The sequence below is a fragment of the Salvia hispanica genome, chromosome 4 (assembly GCF_023119035.1).
Source record: "Salvia hispanica cultivar TCC Black 2014 chromosome 4, UniMelb_Shisp_WGS_1.0, whole genome shotgun sequence".
NCBI classification, from domain to species: domain Eukaryota; kingdom Viridiplantae; phylum Streptophyta; class Magnoliopsida; order Lamiales; family Lamiaceae; genus Salvia; species Salvia hispanica.
This window is the reverse complement of record NC_062968.1, coordinates 7,022,707-7,039,549: the sequence shown is the minus strand read 5'-3', so window position 1 is coordinate 7,039,549 and position 16,843 is coordinate 7,022,707. Positions and strand designations below refer to the sequence as shown.

Here is a 16,843-nt window from a genome sequence, read left to right as displayed (position 1 = left end):
AAGAAACATTACTTAATTATTTTTCTGATAAAATCTTAGTCGCGTTTGAAATATTAAAAACTTGATAGTACTATTATTTCTGAATATAGTCCCATTAATTGCAATTTAAATAGCAACAACATACACTTGACCATTTCAGGAATGACAATTACTTTGAAAATAAAGTAGCTTTGCATGCAATGATGAATTCCAAACCACATCCGGCATTAATTCAATAAGAATTTGTATAATATGTCAAATAAAATCAGTCCACATATAATAGAGCATGCTGTTACAAATTTTAAATTTACCCCGAAATGGTAAAGATCCAAATGCACAATATATGCCTCTTATTTGAATATGAAAAAATAAAAAGTCTTGTGACGTACTATTATCTTAGTTTGAATGTGATGTGAAACCCATATTTGCAGGTTCCACTTGCCCATATCAAATTATTGAATCACGCATGGTCGATCGCCTCATGATTTCTTCGAATTTGCATATCTATTTTAATATTATCATAATTAATTAGGGTCCAATTAAAGTTTATTTACCTATTATTTGTTCGCAATTTTAATTCTTCTATATGTTTGGATCTTCTACTAATAGACTTTGAAAATATAATTTAGATCATAAAACTACAAAGAACCAAAATCGAAAATTAGATAATATGCATCGGTATGCTATCATTTCGGATGAAAAATGGATAGGGTATTAAAACCAAAACATTCTCATCATAGAATCCTATGATTTTAGGACCAGTTATTTGAGGACATGACCGGAACCATTGATTCGACTAGCCTCTTGAAAACGATATATCAGTTAGCAATTGAAACTAAAAAATGGAGTACTAATATATAACTTTCCCACATCTGTATAAAGAGAAATTAAAATCATTATATAAATCTTATAGGCCACTCCTCCTATCACTAATGTTCCATGTCCCCTACCACGAGTATCATAATATCATATAGTCCCCCATTTTCCTTTCTTTTTCAAAATAATAAATGTCTTCCGTACAGTACTAGTAGTATGTATTTTTCGTTCAAATGATAATAGATTATTGTGCGTTTGTAGTGGCAGTCTTTACCATTAGATTTATCATCAAAGTGGTTAAAATTAAAAAGAAATATAGTAGATTGAAGAGACCTATTTAGCCTATAGGTACCTCAAATAGCTAGCCCTTGCTTTCTTCATAAATATTCCACTTAGCCTAGATAGGAGAAACAAAATGAAGTAATTCAAATTTCCAATTGCGTTATTAGGCGTTTCAATTAATATTACTCATAATAGTAATATCATAAACAATACTAACACAATTTGACTATCTGTATTCATAAATTTGACTATCTTTACGCATATGTAGGTATTTAGGAAAATCTATTGTTTATCAATTTTTATGTTTTGAAGTACTTTTATTTGACATAAACTCCAATATTTTTATAAAAAAAGAGTAAAACAAAACATTCTACTTTTCATCCTAAATTAATTTAATTTTTCATTAAAATAATGGAATAAATGATGGCATTACCCACATCCTATTTTGCTAATTTTATCTGATGACTGATGAGCATTTTTCTCATGCTATTTTAAATTATGCTTTAGCGTCTATCTACTTCTAGCCTGTCTATTTACATTTGTGTATGTTAGTTTCTTAAAAACATAAAGAGATATTCTAGTGCATCCGCTCTAATTCTCTAGTAGTACTAATAAGTATTCTATCTTGTCTAATTAAAAATAAAATATTTATTTTTTATTTTCTCATTAAAAATAAATCGTTTTCTAAAATAGAAATAAAATCATTTCTATTTTTTCCTTTATGTTATTTTACTCTCTCTTCAATAACCCAAAAAACAACACTATATAAAATCATATGTCTGATGCCAAATATTGTGATATATTTAATGGGATGGAGGGAGTAAATCCTAACTAGGTCAAGATGTATCTAGATATATACCCAAAACTTTTTTCATTAAATAAAATGGAGCATGCCATATCATATAAAGTTGTAACAAAAAATCACATAGCATTTAAAATAGTCTAGAAGGATGACATTCAAAATCACACATCACATTATTCCATGGACAAATTAAACCTGTTGGTTTCATTTATTTAAACCTAAGTTGTTGTCCACCTTCAACAACTACAATAACAACATTCTTCTACACCAAACATATTCATTGCAAGGCAGAGAAAAGTGAGAAAAAAGAAACTAAAGAAAAACACACACCACACATCCATCCATCTTGAAATGCGAATTAATGTGTGAGAATGAGAGCTCAAAAAAGGGTTTGATCAAAATACAAAACTCCATCTCCCCTTGCAAATCCACACATCCATCCATCTTGAAATGGAACGATGATTTCTACCTCCGGCCCCAGCTGAGCCCCTCATGATCCTGATTGTGCATCGATGAGTCACCATCGAGGCCCCGGGCAGCTGCAACGGGGGCACCGATACAGGTGTAGAAGCTCCCGTTGGGCGGAGGGGCGGCGTAGCAGGAGTTGGAGAGCATGTAGTAGTCGCTGTGGGGAGGCGGCGGAGGCGACGGGAATCCGTACTGTGGCTGCGGCGGTGGAGTGGTTGGGAACATTCTAGAAGGTGCAGATGGGTATATGGATCTGAAAGCTTCGTCCATGCTGCTGCTGCTGCTTGCTTGATGAAACCCTCCGCTAAATCATTCACCAAAGCATCAGCATTTTATTCACTAAATCCCAAACTTATTTGCGACGTTGCATTTAAATAAGCTAATTTATGTTTTTAAATTTACCACCAACGCTTCAAAAAATATCCTATTGTTGGCGTCGTAAATAAGCAAAAGATTGAGTTAATTTATCATTAATTTAAGAAAGACGTGATGGAATTCATAACCGTTTTATTACCTCGAGACGTAATTTATGTGAGGCGGAGCAACATCGTTACTGAACACAAGCTGACGAGCCTTGTTCAGGGTTTCTGTCTCCCTTTCTGAAACATCAAACAAAAAAAAAACAATAAAATTCCAAAATCCGAATTGAGTAGGGATTGACGGAGCGTTCTATAAAAACATGCCTTGGCGGTGGCGATTCATGTGTCCCCCAAGGGCTTGAGATTTGCAGAATTTGAGGGAACAAAACCTGCACTCATACACCTTCCCACCTTCATCTTTTTCCTCCTCACCGCCGCTTTTCTTTTTCCCTGCAATTTTACTAATTTAACCCTATTTCATGCCCAAACCCTAATTTCCTCTTTTAGGGTTTCTTTTTCTTCTCAAAATCAATTTGAAGCTCAAGTGATTTGGAAAGCATAAAATAATCAATCTGAGAAACAAAATCCTTAAAATTAATTGGTGCTAAAATCATAGTGTTATACCAACCAAGTGGTTAGTGTACCTGCAGATGAAGAGGTGTCGCCTAAGGTCTGTTTGCCGTCTCTAGAATAATCTTCAGGTAGATTATTGAGGTCTAGTGAATTGGCTTCTGATCTCCTGAAAAACAAAGCAAAGACAAAATTAATGAAAGAGAGAGAGATTTAGAAAGGAAAAGTATAGTTAGTATTAAATGAAGATGAAGCTAGAGGTAAAAGGGGGGTTTGTGTGGGGTGAGGTCTACATACATGGAAGCGACAGAGTTAATTTAATTTTATGAAAAAGGAGGGGATGAATTTGATAATTGAGATGGAAGAGAAGTAGATAGAGGTCTGAGGGCTAGTTGAGTGATGGTGAAGAAAGTGAGCGCAGAAATAGAAATGAAATAACGATAAAGGGAGAGAGGGTCTCGTGACTATAAAAAGGAGAGAGTGAGGGCATTTGGTTTGTATTGAGAGAAAAAGAGAGGGACGTTGCCTTATTTAATTGGCTCGGCTAGGTTTATTGCCCTAGACATACTAGGCTGCATGCTCAAAGACAAACAACAATAAACGAACAAAATTTATATCCAAGTACTTTACTTTTGTATTTATATTAATTGTGTTCACACCGTAGAATATGACTATCATTGTGGGAGTACTAATAATCAATGAATATGCAGAATTGTCTCACGAAATCCAAATTCAGAGTGTACTAGCCAGTAGTCTCTTTGAGTTTTAGAACCTGAAAGTATATGCATCTTGTGTAATTGATTCTCATGTATATATCTTTCTTGCTTTAATGGAGTTTTTTTTTTGTGGTGTGGGGATGAAGATGGGCATGGTATATATGTAGTTGGTGGAGAATATGGAACACTAATATACCATGCGGAGACAATTATAGAGAATGTTGTGGAGGCACACTCCAATTTGTGCTAAATGGTGGTGGAGGTGATTATATATGCTTCATAATTAGGCCATGTGATTTTATGCTACCTTTGTAAATATATTGTATTGTTTCTATTCATCTAGCACTTGCAATGCCAATGGATCTTATGTTTGGTCATTTTTCACTAATCAATTCGAATGCTGACACCACAAACCTAAAATAGTCGTTTTCAGGTGAGTCCTCTTCAATCACACAAACACCAAGTGAAAGTAGTATAGGTTGATTTAAAAAAAAAAATCAAAATTTTATAAAGAATGTGGTTAAAATCTTATACATATGTACTCATTTATTCACGGAACAACACCGTATCACTACAAAACTTAGTAGTTATTGCAAAATTAGTAGTACTCCATTCGTCTCACTTAAGATATGACACACTTTTCTTTTTAGTTATTGGGAATTTTCTCTCTCCTATTAGTATTGTCAAGCACTTTTTTTCCCCTCAATTAAATATCCAACTCTTTTTTTTCTATCTACATTTAATATTTACAGTGTACACAATAGGCCTGCCGCGGCGGTCTATTGCTGGACAAGGGGCCGGGGGGGGGGGGCCGCGTATGCGTCGTGGACGGGGCGGTGGCCTATTGTGAGCCGTCGCCTCTGCCGCGACGGTCTTCTTCCGTTTTGTTTTATTTTCTTAATGTATTTTGTAATGATGTAGAAGAAGAGTTTTTTGTGGCTGTGGCATGGCTATTCCCGGCTATTGTGGACACTCTTACAATCACCTTTTCTCTCTCCTATTAAACTCATTAACCAACAACTCCTAAAATCTCATGTCGACTAAGAAATTCATCATCCTAGCCGGGATGGGAGGAGTAGTACTGAACAAATTATTATTACAAATTACAATGGTGTATATAAGCAAAATCAGTACTACAACGGTATTGACGGTGGCAGGGATGTCAATCGGGCTAACTCGTTCGTGTTCGAGTCAATTCGCTCGAGTTGTCGGGCTATTTGAGTGCAGGCTATTCAGATCGTGAATTTTTCGGGTCACAAATTTTCAGCCCTAACCATAATCCGCCGGGTTTCGGGCTAACCCATTGGGCTATTCAAGCCTAAAAACTTTCAAAAAGAACCTCTTGTATCAAAAAAACTTTCATAGTTTTCTTCAATAATAGTTGCAGAGAAGCATTTCATCTCGATCAATTACAATATAGACAAAGATAAATCTAAATTAAATCTATCGATTTGAATTAAAATCTGTGTTCGTGTCATTATTTTGGCATTGGTTAATAATTAATTCTTTATAAAAATTAAATATCATATAATATCTTACGTGAATTATTATTAAAATAATAGATATATTGAGATTTTGATGGATTGGTTTACAATTTTTTCTTCATTGGCTTTGATAGACAGTAGTGACACATGATGGGACGATGGATCAATGAATTGAGGTGGAACCTGGAAGTTGATAGTGTGAGATCGAGTGGAAAAGTGTAGAATGAAGAAGACTAATGATTGTGCCACATGTAATTCAACAATACAAAAAACCCCTAAAACTTAATAGTTTTTAATTAAAATTTGCAACCCGTCGGGCCAACCCGCAACGCGTTCGGGCCAGTCCGTTAACCCACCAATCCGTTCGTGCTAACCCATTTAGCCCATATTGTATTCGGCTTATAAAATTACAGCTCTGACCCACTAATTTTAACGGGCTATTCGGGCCGACCCACGAATATCGGTAGGATTGACATCCCTAGACGGTGGAGTAAATGGGAGTAATTGTTTGAAGCAAAACGTCGTCGTTTATACGGCAGAATAGCCCCTGCATATCTGTAACTATGGCTACTTCATTACTCTCCCTCTTACTTGCCTCCCCAACCCCTTCTACTGGTACTAATCATCTTTTCCCTGTTGCGATTCGAGCTCGAATCCAGCGAGATCACAACTATCACCACCAATCACACAACAACAGCAAGCCACACACCCAAACACAATCAACAATTAAGCGAGCTAAGATAAATCGAGCTGAGGAAATTTTCGAATGTATATTACGAACGGAAATCGAAAGAGTAACAATAGCAGAACAAGCAACAATGACACCACGATACAATGGAAATCAAAGATAGAACTGCTATGGATCATGGATCCTAGCCCCAATCAATAATCACTCAGCTAACATAACAAATGAGAGTGTGGTCCTTCCTTTTATAGTTCACGCAATGCACACCGCATCCGAGTATGTTCACATGTGCCTTCACTCAGCAGAATCACGTACTCCCCCTCTCATGACAGCTCGGATGTCCACGTGGACTAATTATTCTCCGCAGACGACCCTTATTCCTTCATTGCATAACGCGGCAATTCCGCTTATATGTTCCATGCATTTTCGTGGATTTATGCATGCAACAATACCCCCCTCTTAAGGTTCCTTGTCCTCAAGGAACCAAGGAAAACATGCTTTGATTTCATCCGCATACTCCCACGAAGCATCTGCGGGTGAGCATCCTTCCCAATGTATAAGCCACTGAGTCACAGCTTGATTACGCTTCTTCACCATCTTTCTTTCAAGTATAGCCTGCGGCAGAGCATCCTTAATGTGAGATATAACAGGTAGTTCAGGTATGGGGCCAGTGGGTGGAGAAGCCGGCTTTAGTAGGGAGACATGGAACACATTGTGAATGGTGGCCGAGGGAGGAAGGTTCAACCTATAGGCCACCTTGCCGATCTTATCCAGAATCTGATACGGCCCGAAGAATTTCGGCTCTAATTTATGGTGCTTGCCTCTTATGGATTTTTGTCGATAGTCATACAGTTTCAGCCACACCCAATCCCCTATTCCATACTCACGGTCCTTCCTGTGTTTGTTAGCTTGCCCCTGCATTCAATCCACCGCCTTTTGGATGTTCAATTTGAGTATAGAAATCATTTCTTTCCTGTCCCTTAGAGCAATGTCTACTGCCTCTACCTGTGAGTCCCCGGGCAGATAAGGCACATGTAGAGGTGGAGCGTACCGGTACAAAGCCTCGAAGGGAGTCATTTTGATGCTCCAATGATACGAGGTGTTGTACCAATACTCAGCTAGACCCAACCATTGATGCCACGAATGCGGCTTCTCTCCAACCGAACATCTAAGTAACACTGCAGGTAGGGATGTCCATGTAGCCCGCAGCCCGTGGGCTGGCCCGAATAGCCCGCTAAATTCATAGGGTTAGGGTCGGAAATTTCTAGCCCGATAAAAATAAAATCCGATAAGCCCGCACCCGATTAACCCACAACCCGTTAGGGTCAGGCCCGATAACCCGCCAAAATTTATATTTTTCAATTTTTTACTCCTAATTCAACACTTCGTTGACTAATTTAATGACATAGATAACTAAAAAAAGATAACTTTCAATTTTATGGTAAATATATAAATTATATATTGAATTTTTATTAATATAATAATTGTTAAATAAATTAATCTCACTAAAAGAATATTTAAATTTTTAACATGCATTAAAATTTCACGAAATATAAAAAATATTAGTATTTTATGATTGAGTTTAAGCATATATATCAAATTTATCATAATTAAATATTTTATATTTTATAAATATAACTAATTATCATCATGATTTATTGGATTGTTCGAGCCTTAACCTTATCGGTAGCAACCCGATTAACCCGTCGGGCTAGCCCGAAACCCGAGCTTTTAGGGTTAGGGCCGAACTTTTACAACCCGAAAGAAATCACAACCCGGCAAGCCCGCACCCGATTGACCCGCAACCCGAGTATGGTTGGCCCGAAACCCGATGGGCCGGCCCGATTGACATCCCTAACTGCAGGCATCTATTCACTACTTCAGACTGACCATCCGTCTCAGGATGACTGGCTGTTGAGTATAAAAGATCGACCCCCAGTAATGCGAAGAAATCTGCCCAAAAGGCACTCATGAAGGTTGCACCTCGATCACTGACTATCTTAATAGGCATCCCATGGAGCTTGTAAACTTAGTTCATAAAGGTTTCAGCTACTTGTTTGGAGGTGAAGGGATGATTCATGGCCATGAAGTGAGCATACTTGCTCAGCCTATCCACCACTACAAGTATGACATTCTTCACCTGAGAGATCGGTAAAGCCTCCACAAAGTCCATAGTTAGATCAGTGAATAGTGAAGTTGGAGTAGGCAACGGCTGTAATAGCCCAGCTGGAGGAGAATTCCCTGCCTTGAACCTTTGACAAACTACACAGAGCCTCACAAACTCCTTTACTTCCCTCATCATCTTAGGCCAATACAATAGAGCAGATAGCCTCTTGTATGTAGGTAAAGCACCAGAATGTCCACCCAAAACAGATTCATGGAATATTGATAGAATTTGTGCCTTCAATTGAATGTCATTTCCCACCACTAACTTCCCATATCTCCTCAACTCCCCTTTTTGCCAACTAAATTTCGAATGAGCCTCTGAATTCTGCTGCTTTTCTGAGATAACTTGCTGTAAATGCAAATCCTTTTCCAATGTGGATCTGATCTTAGCTATAAGCTCTAAGGGAATAAATGTAAGAGGTCAGAGCATACAACATAGTTTCAGGAACTCTGGAGAGGGCATCAGCTGCAGAATTCTCCACACCTCTCTTGTACATAATCTCATAATCAAAGTGCATCAATTTGGCCATCCAAGCTTGTTGTGTTGGTGTAGTAAGTTTCTGCTCCAAGAGATACTTCAAGCTTTGGTGATCTGTCATGATCACAAACTTCCTGCATTGCAAATAATGGTACCATTTCTTTACAGCCAAGAGAATAGCCAATAATTCTTTCTCATACACTAACAATGACTGATACTTGGGAAATAAAACCTTGTTGATGAAGGCAATTGGATGGCCCTCTTGCATTAATACCGCTCCTATCCCAACTCCAGATGCATCGGTTTCCACAACAAAGTCTTTAGAAAAATCTGGTAGGGCCAAAACAGGGGTTGAACTCATCAAGAGTTTCAGCTGCTCAAAAGCTGCCTGAGCTGTTTCTGTCCATTCAAAATTTGATTCCTTAATAACTTCCACCAGAGGCTTTGCGATAGCACCATAGCCTTGCACAAATCGTCTATAATACCCTGTTAAACCCAAGAAGCTCCTGACCTGCTTGACTGTTTTAGGCTGAGTCCAGTTCCTAACAGCTTCAATCTTAGCCTCATCTGTAGCCACCCCCTTTTCTGATATTATATGGCCCAGGTATTCACCTCTTTTCCACCAAAAACACATTTAGATCTCTTAGCTAAGAGAGTATGCTCCCTCATCAGCTCCAGTACCACCCTGAGATGTTTAACATGTTTAACTTGACTGCCATTGTACACTAAAATCTCATCAAAAAACACCAATACAAACTTCCTTAGGTAATCTCTGAAGATGGTGTTCATTAGATTCTGAAAAGTAGCCGGGGCATTTGTCAAACCAAAGGGCATGACAAGAAATTCATAATGACCTTCGTGGGATTTGAAAGTTGTCTTATGCACATCATCAAGAGCCATCCTAACCTGCCAATAGCCTGATCTGAGATCAATCTTTGTAAACCAGCCAACCGTTCCTAGCTCATCCAGAAGCTCTTCAATAACGGGAATAGGATATTTATCCTTCACAGTAGCTGCATTTAGAGCCCTATAATCCACGCACATCCTCCAGGTATGATCCTTTTTCTTAACCAACACTATCGGGCTAGCATAAGAGCTCTGGTTGTTCCTTATACCTCCTGCCTCTAACATCTCTTTGATCATTGTTTCAATAGCATCTTTCTGATGAGCGGCATACTTATAGGGCCTCACATTGATAGGTTCAGTTCCTTCCTTCAGAACAATCTTATGGTCCAGCTCCCTCTGTGGTGGTTGCCTTTAGGTTCTTCAAAAATTCCAGCAAACTCCTCAAGCAGCTGCTCCAACTCAGGCCACATTTTCTCCTTACTTATTCCATTACATTGCCAAGGAACTCCCTCCACCGCTGTCACCATTTGGCTCATTTTTACTAGTTGTCCCGAGACCTCATCTTGAGTTAGTAGTTGGATACAATTGAGTTGTTTCTCCTTAAAATTCCACTTCTCTCCCTGCAGCTGATACAACTGACCATCTAACTTGAACACCATACTGAGTGTGTTAAAATTCCAGCCAATAATTCCCAATGTAGACAGCCAAGTCACCCCCAATATCAAATCATAGGTTTCCAAGTTAATAACATGAACCTCAGTAGTGAATCTAGAACCTTGCATTTCCCATTGAAACTCTTTGCATTTTTTTGTACACTGCAGTAGTTGCCTGTTGGCTACCTCAACTGCTGCGGGTGCTACTTGTGTCCATTGGCATTTAATCTTATCAGCTATGTGGCTGCTCAAAAAGTTGTGTGTGCTTCCAGTATCCACCAAAACTCTAAGGTATTTTTTCTGGCAAAATCCTCTCATCCTCATAATGCTTTCCCCATTAATCCCCCACATAGCATGCAAAGATAACTGCAGTTCCTGAGTAGCTTCGCACTCTTCCTCCTCTTCCTGCTCCCCAGGCTCTTCTTGTCTTAACTCCTCAAGCAATTGCATTACATAGGATTTCCTCTTAGAGCAGCGATGATTCGGTGTGAATTTCTCGGGGCACCAAAAACAGAGGTTCTTAGCGTTTCTTTCATCCAATTCCTTACTCGAGAGTTTAAGTGGTGGTCTCATTGAGTTCCCTCTATCATTCTCCTTATTGCTCCCATAGCCGCCCGTACTTCAACTCGGCTTGTAGTTGGTGGTTGTCACCGTTAGGGTTTGTTGTTCGAGCTGTAACTGCTCCCCTGCGAACCTCCCCCTTGACTCACTTTCGGCTTGCCCTGCATCGCCTTGACTGTGAGATCCTGCAGCTTGGCTAAGGCATAGGCATCGTCTAAGCTCTGCTGCTTAAACATCCTCACCGGCATCTGTAACTCATCCACGAGCCCAGACAGAAGGAAACTGAGTGCCTGCTCTCCCGACACCTTCGATCTCGGGTATAACTCATCAAATTCTTCCATGTACTCCTGCAACGAATTGGTTTGCCTCAAATTTCTCAGATCGGCTAATGGATCCTCATAGGCATGTGTCCCAAACCGCGCTGACATATCTCTCACATACCCACCCCAATCTCTGTAGGCTCCTTCCCCATGCAAACTCACAAACCCCCTGTGCCATTGCAATGCCTTCCCTTCTAGGTGCAACGTTGCTGTTTTCACCTTCTCCCTATCCTCCGTCACCTTCGCAATTTCGAAAAAGAACTCCGATCTCATCACCCAACCTTCTAGTCCAATTCCATCGAATTTAGGAAATTCGTACCGAGTAGATCGGCCAAAATCATTTCCCCCTTCGTTCTTACATCCTCCATCACCTCCGACTTCATGATCCCCTTTTACTCCCGCCGTCGGATTCTGTACGTTCTGATTCCGTACGTTTATCGCCACAATTGCTTTCATCATCTCCCCCATTCTCGCCTCTACTCTCTCCTGCTTCTGACTCAATTCCCCAATCATCTCCATCACCCGCCTCTCCGACTCCATCGCCTTCCTCTCCACCTCCGTCGACCCCCTCGTACTTACCGGCGTCATTTCACCGAGAATCGGTAGCTCTGGATACCACTTGTTGCGATTCGAGCTCGAATCTAGCGAGATCGCAACTATCACCACCAATCACACAACAACAGCAAGCCACACACCCAAACACAATCAACAATTAAGCAAGCTAAGATAAATCGAGCTGAGGCAATTTTCGAATGTATATTACGAACGGAAATCGAAAGAGTAACAATAGCAGAACAAGCAACAATAACACCACGATACAATGGAAATCAAAGATAGAACTGCTATGGATCACGGATCCTAGCCCCAATCAACAATCACTAAGCTAACATAACAAATGAGAGTGTGGTTCTTCCTTTTATAGTTCACGCGATGCACACCACATCCGAGTATGTTCACCTGTGCCTTCACTCAGCAGAATCACGTACTCCCCCTCTCATGCCAGCTCGGATGTCCACGTGGACTAATTATTCTCCGCATATGGGTTTATTCCTTCATTGCATAACGCGGCAATTCCGCTTATATGTTGCATGCATTTTCGTGGATTTACGCATGCAACACTCTCTTTCTCTTCTGATTTCAAGGGTAATTCTCTATGACATTACACACGCACTCTCAAAGCAACCAATTCATTTTCTATGCAATTTTACCTTGCTTTATTTGAGTTGTGAATCCATCCCCTTTTCCCTTTTCCCTCCATAAATCTCTATTTGAAGCCACAGGAAGTCTCTTCTCGTTCAGAATTATGCTGGAAATGCTCGATTTTGCCTCGATAACTTGGGCTCGCAGCCGGGGTCCCGGAAGAAAGCGAAGAGAAAGGGTCGAGGCCACGCCGCCGGGAAGGGGGGCAGCTGCGGCTTCAGAATGAGGGGTCTGAAATCGAGGTCCGGTCCTAGCGTAAGGAGGGGATTTGAGGGCGGCCAGATTCCAGATGCCCCTCTATCGAAGAATCCCCAAATTGAAGGGCATTGCAGGAGGTACTATAATATTTCTTTCAAATTGTTGAATCAATTTTCCTAATTTTGTTTTTATTCTGGGTAAATTGTGTCGGTGATCATCTTCTCATAGGATATGATTTGAAAGGTGATTTGAATTTGTAAGTTTCTGAATTCTGATGGATTGTGCATATGCTATCTAGTTGCTGATATTCTGATATCTAGTAAGGTGGATTCAATCTTGTTTTTCTTTAGAATTATATTATTCATTTATATTCATAAGCAACAATCTTTCCTAGTGCTGCTTAATTTCAGGTCATTTGATGTACTTTGTTTCTCTAGTACAGTCTTATACTCTCATTAAATTAAGTTCTAGATCGTAAGCCTTGTGTGTGTGCTTTGTTGAGTGGACATTGTAGAGTATTGAGGTAAATTTGAACAGGGCTTCCTTTTCGTTTGAGTTCTTCATAGTTGCACTAAAATTACATTAGGATATCGTGCTTGTCAAATATTTTGATACATATGTTGGTTGGAGGGGAGTGATTTGGCCAGAATAAGAGGGAAGTGGTTAGTGGAGAAATCCCAAGATTATCTCGCCTTATTAGTTAGTTAGTTAGTTCAATTTAAGAGATTTTATTATTATTTGAATTATTGTTGATTTGTTTAGCCGCCTATACAAGGTGGGTCATTAGGAGTAGCTATTATCTTGGAGAAATCAGTTTATTGGACGAGTTTTTCTCGTAGGCCTCCTTCGTGAGGATTAGGCCTCTGCAGAGGATTTTCCTTTCAGTCAAATAAAGCCGAGATATTATTTCCAGATTCATTATTATTCTCTTAGGGTAGTTTATCAAGTCATATGTGGAGGAGTTTATTCCTCTAAAGCATTTCTGTAGAGCATGACTTGTGCTCATTCTTGTCAAAAGCCTTTACTCCTATCAATCTTGAAACAACCTTGCTCTCAAGGCTCAGTTAAAATTCAAAACAGATCACTCTGTCTGGTTGAGGTTCAAACTCATGCTTTCGGGTAGTAGCTAGAGCACCGAACCATAGAAGATTGCCAACTATATGTTGGAATCGCAGCATGACCAGATTGGAGAATGGAGCGCCCGTTGATGAAAATAAGGAATCTGAAAAGGGAACCACCATGGGCGTGGACCGGTGGCCAGCAGCAGGAACTAAACATCGCAGCAAGGCTGAGAACGGAGACTGAATCTGCAGAATATCGTGGCTGGCAGACAGCAGCGGTGCTGTCACCGTGGCTGGTGTAGGCAGTGTGGTAGAAGGTAGTAGAAAGGCATGTTGTACTGGAAGGGGCAGGGGCGCGCTATTGTCTTTAGTGGTACCAAGATCATGGTGGTCTGTAGACGTTTTAATAGCTGGCATCTCTTGATGGGCTGTTGTAGGTGGACTAGAGGGCAACAATGGTGTTTTCACGGTGGGTAGGATAGCTGCAGTATTATTGCTGGGTGTGGGTGGAATTTTTGGTTGGTTTTTGGCAACATGGACAATAACAATGGGATCGCCACTGCTATAGTTGGATGCACTGCTAGTGACGCGGCTTTCTGATGGGATGGTATCTCCAAAAATGTTTCAAGAGCTCTTGAACAAATCTGTCCCACGATAAAGAGGGGCAGCGATCCGTCTATGGCAGCCATGGCCAAGTCGACTCATTTATCCGAAGGAGTTTTGTTGAGGAGAAAATATTGGTTTGCCCGCGAGAGCCACACGAGAACCTCAGATCCATCAAACTGCGGAAAGGTCATTAGTTGTGAAGCAAGAGAAGCTCGAAACTCCCATATGGTACTCAAGGCCTCGATTTGATCTGTCGTCTTTTGGGACGACAATTTCATCACTGCTATAGCCTTCTCCAATCCGTTGAGAGTGTTCACCATGATTGTCCATGTTCACCGCACCAATTGATAGGAGTAAAGGCTGTTGACAAGAATGAGCACAAGTTGTGCTCTACAGAAATGCTTTAGAGGAATAAACTCCTCCACATATGACTTGATAAACTACCCTAAGAGAATAATAATGAATCTGGAAATAATATCTCGGCTTTATTTGACTGAATTGGAATAGACAGAAACTGAATAGCAAAACAGGAAAGGGAAATCCTCCGCAGAGGCCTAATCCTCACGAAGGAGGCCTACGAGAAAAACTCGTCCAATAAAACTAATCTCTCCAAGATAATAACAATAAAATCTCTTAAATTGAACTAACTAACTAACTAATCAGGCGAGATAATCTTGGGATTTCTCCACTAACCACTTCCCTCTTATTCTGGCCAAATCACTCCCCTCCAACCAACATCCATATCATATTTTTATATAATTGCTAGGTCTATTTGAGAATATAAGTAGAAGGGTAGAGGATATTTCTATATGCAATTATGTATTACTCCCTCCATCCGCCATTAGGAGTCTCATTTATGGGTGGCACGGGTTTTAAGAAATGTTAAGAAAAGTAAGTAGAAAAAAGTTGGTGGAATTGAGGTCCCACTTGTATATATTAGTTTTAAATGAAATGTGAGTGGAATGAGTTAGTGGAAGGTGGGACCCTATTACCATTTATGATAAAAGTGAACCGGGGCTCCTATTCGCGGACGGACTAAAATGGAAAAACGAGACTCCTATTCGCGGACGGAGGGAGTAGTTGGTTACCTTGATTGGCCAATAGCCACCTTGTGTGACCTTTTTGTTTTAAGATGTGTTTCAGTTTTTACAAAGAGTAGCCTGCGAGAGCATGCACAAATGCGAGTTGCAGGCGTATGCAGTCAGGATATGCTTGTCAGTGATTGTCTCTGTGGCTGTATTTTTTTTCAAATGAAGTTTGGGAACAAGTAATCATATTCTTTATTTACCTTGGGGAAGTTGGTCGCTTTATTTGAATTAAATTCAGCTGGTACCTCATAAGTCATAACTAACTTTTCTGCATCATCTGTTTGCAATGTTTGAAGCTTCTTATCTGACGATCATTGCATTGCAATCCCAGTTCTGTGATGCAATTGTTTCTTGTTTGTACTACCTCCCCGTTGAATATTCTGTAAACTTTCCTGCCTGAAGCATCATCTGAGATGTTCAAATGAGCACATTATGTACTTAAGGTTATGCTGATAATGTGGGTTCCTTTTGTATATTCAGGCATGCGTGCTGGACTACCAAAGTATGTACCTGTGAACTTGAAAGATATGCAGATGCTGGATTTCAAGAAGGAGAATAAGTTTCGTTGGAGTCCTTGAAGAAGAAAGGTCTGATAAACCCATCAGGAAGGGAAAGAAGACTTCCTCTCAAGGTAACGAACAATTGAATGCTATAATCTTTGGCATCTTTTACTTGAAAGAAGATCATATTTATCAGTCTTTTGAAATTGTATAAAAGCAGCAAGGATTAATTTCATCTCTTTCATGATTACTGGAACCACTCTACTGAGATTACTCATATTCATGTGTATTGAAGTATATATGAATGGTTGGTTTTGTAAAGAAAGAAACTTCCACGGCTCCTTCACATATTTCTACATATTAGATGATTTATAATACGGAGTACCTAAAAAAACAGTTGGACTTCCATCATCTCTATAATATATTCAACTAAGAACTCAGCTGGTTGAACCTTCAGAAATCATTGGACTTCCATGTTAGCTTCTCATATAACTCTTGTATCAGATCTTAGGTGATGGGGACTTTTGAGTGTGAAGCTCGACTTCAAGGCCCGAGCTTTCTCAGCATCAGCGAAAGAGAAGATTGAGGCAGCTGGTTGCTCACTAACCATGCTTCCAGGGCGAAAGAAATGGGTGAAGCCATCTGTAACAAAGAACCTTGCCCATGCTGAAGAGTACTTCACCAAGAAACGTGCTTCAGCTGACTGGGCCGACTCACGTCACTCACCTTCTGCTTGAGCCTCAATTTTCTGAGATAGTGGAGTATAAGATATGTAAAGCAAGTATTCATTGTTGTATGTTCAAAATGTTATCTTTTGTAGGTGTTTTTACATTGAAACCATATTGAGTATTTGTTGGATATGTCAAATTGAATCAAATGGCTCATACGGCTGGTGTTTTGTACTCCACCTGTCACGTTAAAAATGAAACGTTTTCCTTTTTGAATTGTCTCATTAAAAATGAAACGTTTCATAAAATGGAAACAACTCTATCTCTACTTTTTCAT

General features: G+C 39.8%; 1 protein-coding gene and 1 pseudogene across 1 annotated transcript; one reads left to right on the top strand and one right to left on the bottom strand.

Annotated features, from left to right (window-relative positions):
- Nucleotides 1–2,060: 2,060 nt before the first annotated feature.
- On the bottom strand, nucleotides 2,061–3,720 carry LOC125185435 (zinc finger protein JAGGED-like). The gene is made up of 5 exons (XM_048081965.1): nucleotides 3,574–3,720; nucleotides 3,351–3,445; nucleotides 3,031–3,156; nucleotides 2,862–2,946; nucleotides 2,061–2,651 (listed from the first exon to the last, which is right to left on the bottom strand). Coding segments are annotated over exons 1-5 (615 nt in total). The 5' UTR covers nucleotides 3,576–3,720; the 3' UTR covers nucleotides 2,061–2,344.
- Nucleotides 3,721–6,039: 2,319 nt separating this feature from the next.
- On the top strand, nucleotides 6,040–16,575 carry LOC125220275 (annotated as a pseudogene).
- The last annotated feature ends 268 nt before the right edge of the window (nucleotides 16,576–16,843 follow it).